Raw genomic sequence first — 3204 nt, 5'->3', positions numbered from 1 at the left:
ATGGAGGCAGCGCGTGGGCGGCGCGGCCTGGTTCGGGGCTGCTGCTGGGCGCTGCCCACGGCGCTTCTCTGCCTCTACGGCTTCTTCTCCAACCTGCGGCCCTCCGAGCCCTTCCTCACGCGCTACCTGCTGGGCCCGGACAAGAACCTCAGCGAGACCCAGGTAGCTCGGCCCGGCCGCCCCGGCCCGCCTCGCGTGGGGCGGGGGGGACCTGCAGAGGTCACTCAGTCCCGCCCTTGGGATCGCGAACGGGGCGGCCCGCAGAGTTAGCGCTTGGGGTGGCGGGCCCGAGCCCCCAGACTGGGACACTGCGGCAGCAGGGTCGGGTGAGGGCTCTGGGCTGCGCGGCTCTCTTGGGTCCAATCTGGATGATGGGTTGTGCGGGGTGGTTGGGGCAGGGGTGATCCAGCCTCAGGTAGGGGGCTGCACTGGTCCAGTGTTTCTCAACCTGTGGGTCGTGACCCAAAAGTGGGTCGCAAGAACACATGGAAGGGTTGCGGACTAACTCTAGACATGGATTCTCCTTTAAAGGAAAAAGAAGCCAGAAACCACAGCTTTTATTTTGTGGGCTGGCAGAGCTTCGCATGCTGAGGGGCTGAGGCCTGGGGGTGGTGGTACAGGACTCGCCATTGATGGCTACAAATGGGTCCTGGTACAAAAAAATGTTCAAAACCACTGCTATAGATGACCTCTGAATGTGATGTGGGGGTCCAGATGTCTCTCCAGACCTGTGGTTTTCCATCTTTGGCTAAGCTGGCTCTTAGTGTCCCCAGCCCCCACCTCTACCCTGCTTTACCCCCTTCCACCACCCTTCTTGTCATACTACAGATAAATAATTGAGCTGTGGATCTGTGGTGAAGGGCTCCACAAAGCCACATCTGGGCAGCTCTGGCACTACAGGATGAAATCCCTGGTGTTGACACTACACAGGACCCTTAAAAGAAGCAGGAGGCACCCCACGGTGCTGCAGCACTTTGGGCAAGGATTGCTAATGGTTAAAAAACACAAAAATAAAACTTCCAGGGTTTTACATGGGGACATTAAGAGGGTGTTTGAAAGGGATTTGTGGGGATTTATGTGTGATGGTCAGTGTGGCCTTTGGGCATTCATTACCTACACACCTACTGGAGAATGGGTTCATTGCAGAGACAGTTGTTGACTCTTACTGCACACAGGATTGCACATTAGGGACTCAGGAGGTCAGGGCTGCAAAGGTCAGAGTGGGCCTGTTTTCACTGGTAAACCACATACAAGGGGATAGTTGTGTCCTGCTGCTGACTCAGCAATGACCAGTATGCAGAAAGGTGGCTGGGGCTAGCTGTGTTGGAGGTGTGGGAATGGGGGAGATGTGTCCCTAGAAGAGTTGCTTGGAAGACTTCAGCGGAAGCTGGGAGGACAATCGGGGTGTAGCAGGGCAGAATGGCAGTTTGCCAGTGTTACTTAAGAACTTACCTTTTCCCTCTATTCTCGCCCAAGCATGTAGCTCCTGGTGGATGGAGGGTTTGGTTTAATCTGTAACCTATCTCCGCTTCCTGAAAGTATAAGGCTCAACCTTAGAATAGCTGTTGCTGGCAGGAAAACTTTGGCTAGAAATGCTGCTTTTCAAAACGCTCAGCTTTCATGGCCTAAAAAGATAGAAGAGGCTTAAAAGGATGCTGCTGCATAAAAAAATCGCACTGCTGTCTGAAAACCTTGTGCTTCCTAAAGTTAGACAAGAATATTATAAATTAGGTGCAACTCCAGGGGTTTTGATAGCTTTTTGTCTGTGTAACTGGACTGCTTTTTATATCAGTTAAAACTATTAATGGGAGAAATATTAAGGTATTTGCAACAAGGGGTTTTTATGAGACAACCTAGCATAAAAAAATTCTAAGAGAAATCTTCTGATGGATTTTGGGCTGGGTCACCTGACAGTTACTCCATCAGTGATCCAGTTTTAAACTGATAACGTCTGTCATGTGAGACTGGCAGTGCCCCCACAATTGGTGACGAATTGCATACAGGTTTCCCTCGCTTTATGCTATACATGCATTCCTGGCAAATGGTGCATAACTCGAATTTGCATAAAGGGAACCCACTTTACACTGTAACAAATAGGGAGACATTCCAAGACCTCAACTGTACTGACCCCCAGACCTATTTTTACCACTTTTACAAGCCAATTTTGGTATTCACCAACAGCAAACAGTACACACAAGCACAGGACACTATCATAATGGGGGATGGCAACTAGAGATGTCGCAGGCAATGAGAGAGGAGACTATATTTGGTGCACGTCACTTATCCAATGCACTGTACAAAGCAGCTGACTGTAGGCTTCCACCACACCGGTCGCATAACAGTGAATTTACCTTGCATATAACCAGTTTTTGGTATATAAAGGGTCATTGCATAAGGGCGAATATGCATATACAGAACCCGTGTAAAGTGAGGGAAACCTGTACTGTCCTGTTAAGTAAATGTCAGTTGGTGACACAGCAAAGTAACCAGTTGTCTCATGGTGAAGAAAGAGTAGCAGCTGATACTTCTTCAACTAGTGTGCATGATGCTGCTTTTTTCTTTTTCTAAGTTTAAAAAAAAAAACTTGGTGATGTTAAGGATTTGGTCTCTGTTAGGTGAATAAACTAACGTATTAGCTATGGATTCAAAAGCAAAATCTGACCTCCAATAGGAGTGTCAAACTTACCTGGCCCTGCAGTCTGCATAAGTGGTGTGGGGCCTGCCCATGGGCTGATTCAAGCCCACGGATGCCTCCCTGGTCCTGACGCCTGATCCAGTCCGCACAGCACCTGTTCAGAATGCCAGTGGGCAGCATAATCTGGGATCTGATGCCAGGAGTGCTGTGGATGGCCTGTCCCAGGCATTGTATGTGGGGAGCAGTGGGTACAGCATGTGGGTTGATGGGACAGCACTGGGGGCCAGCATATGGGGCTCCACAGGTTGGATCCAGCCCTTAGGCTGTATGTGACCTGTGGCTTTGATTAGCAGCTATAACAGGAGACTCAGATTTTAGTATGCTGATTCCTGGGGTCTGTTCCCAGTTCTACTGCTGAGTAGCTTTGGTAATTTCTGGGGTTGAGACTGGGCTGGGGGCGGGGGTCAGTTTCTCCTTTTGCAGAAATGCATGCTGACATCTTCACTTAAGTGAAGTACTCTGAGATGTACAGGTGGAAAGCAACAGGCAGTACTTAAATGTTTACATAA

General features: G+C 49.7%; 1 protein-coding gene across 1 annotated transcript in view; it reads left to right on the top strand.

The window, feature by feature from the left end:
• SLC19A2 (solute carrier family 19 member 2) overlaps nucleotides 1–3204 on the top strand; it is a 23962-nt gene continuing 20758 nt past the window's right edge. Inside the window, exon 1 of the mRNA XM_019526663.1 lies at nucleotides 1–162. Within this exon, the coding sequence (XP_019382208.1) occupies nucleotides 1–162 (162 nt within the window). The remainder of the gene's footprint in view (nucleotides 163–3204) is intronic.

This window comes from Gavialis gangeticus, unplaced genomic scaffold (assembly GCF_001723915.1).
Source record: "Gavialis gangeticus isolate Ggan-Ray unplaced genomic scaffold, GavGan_comp1, whole genome shotgun sequence".
NCBI lineage: Eukaryota > Metazoa > Chordata > Crocodylia > Gavialidae > Gavialis > Gavialis gangeticus.
Note: the sequence above shows the minus strand (reverse complement) of the source record. Positions and strands in the feature narration are given on the sequence as shown.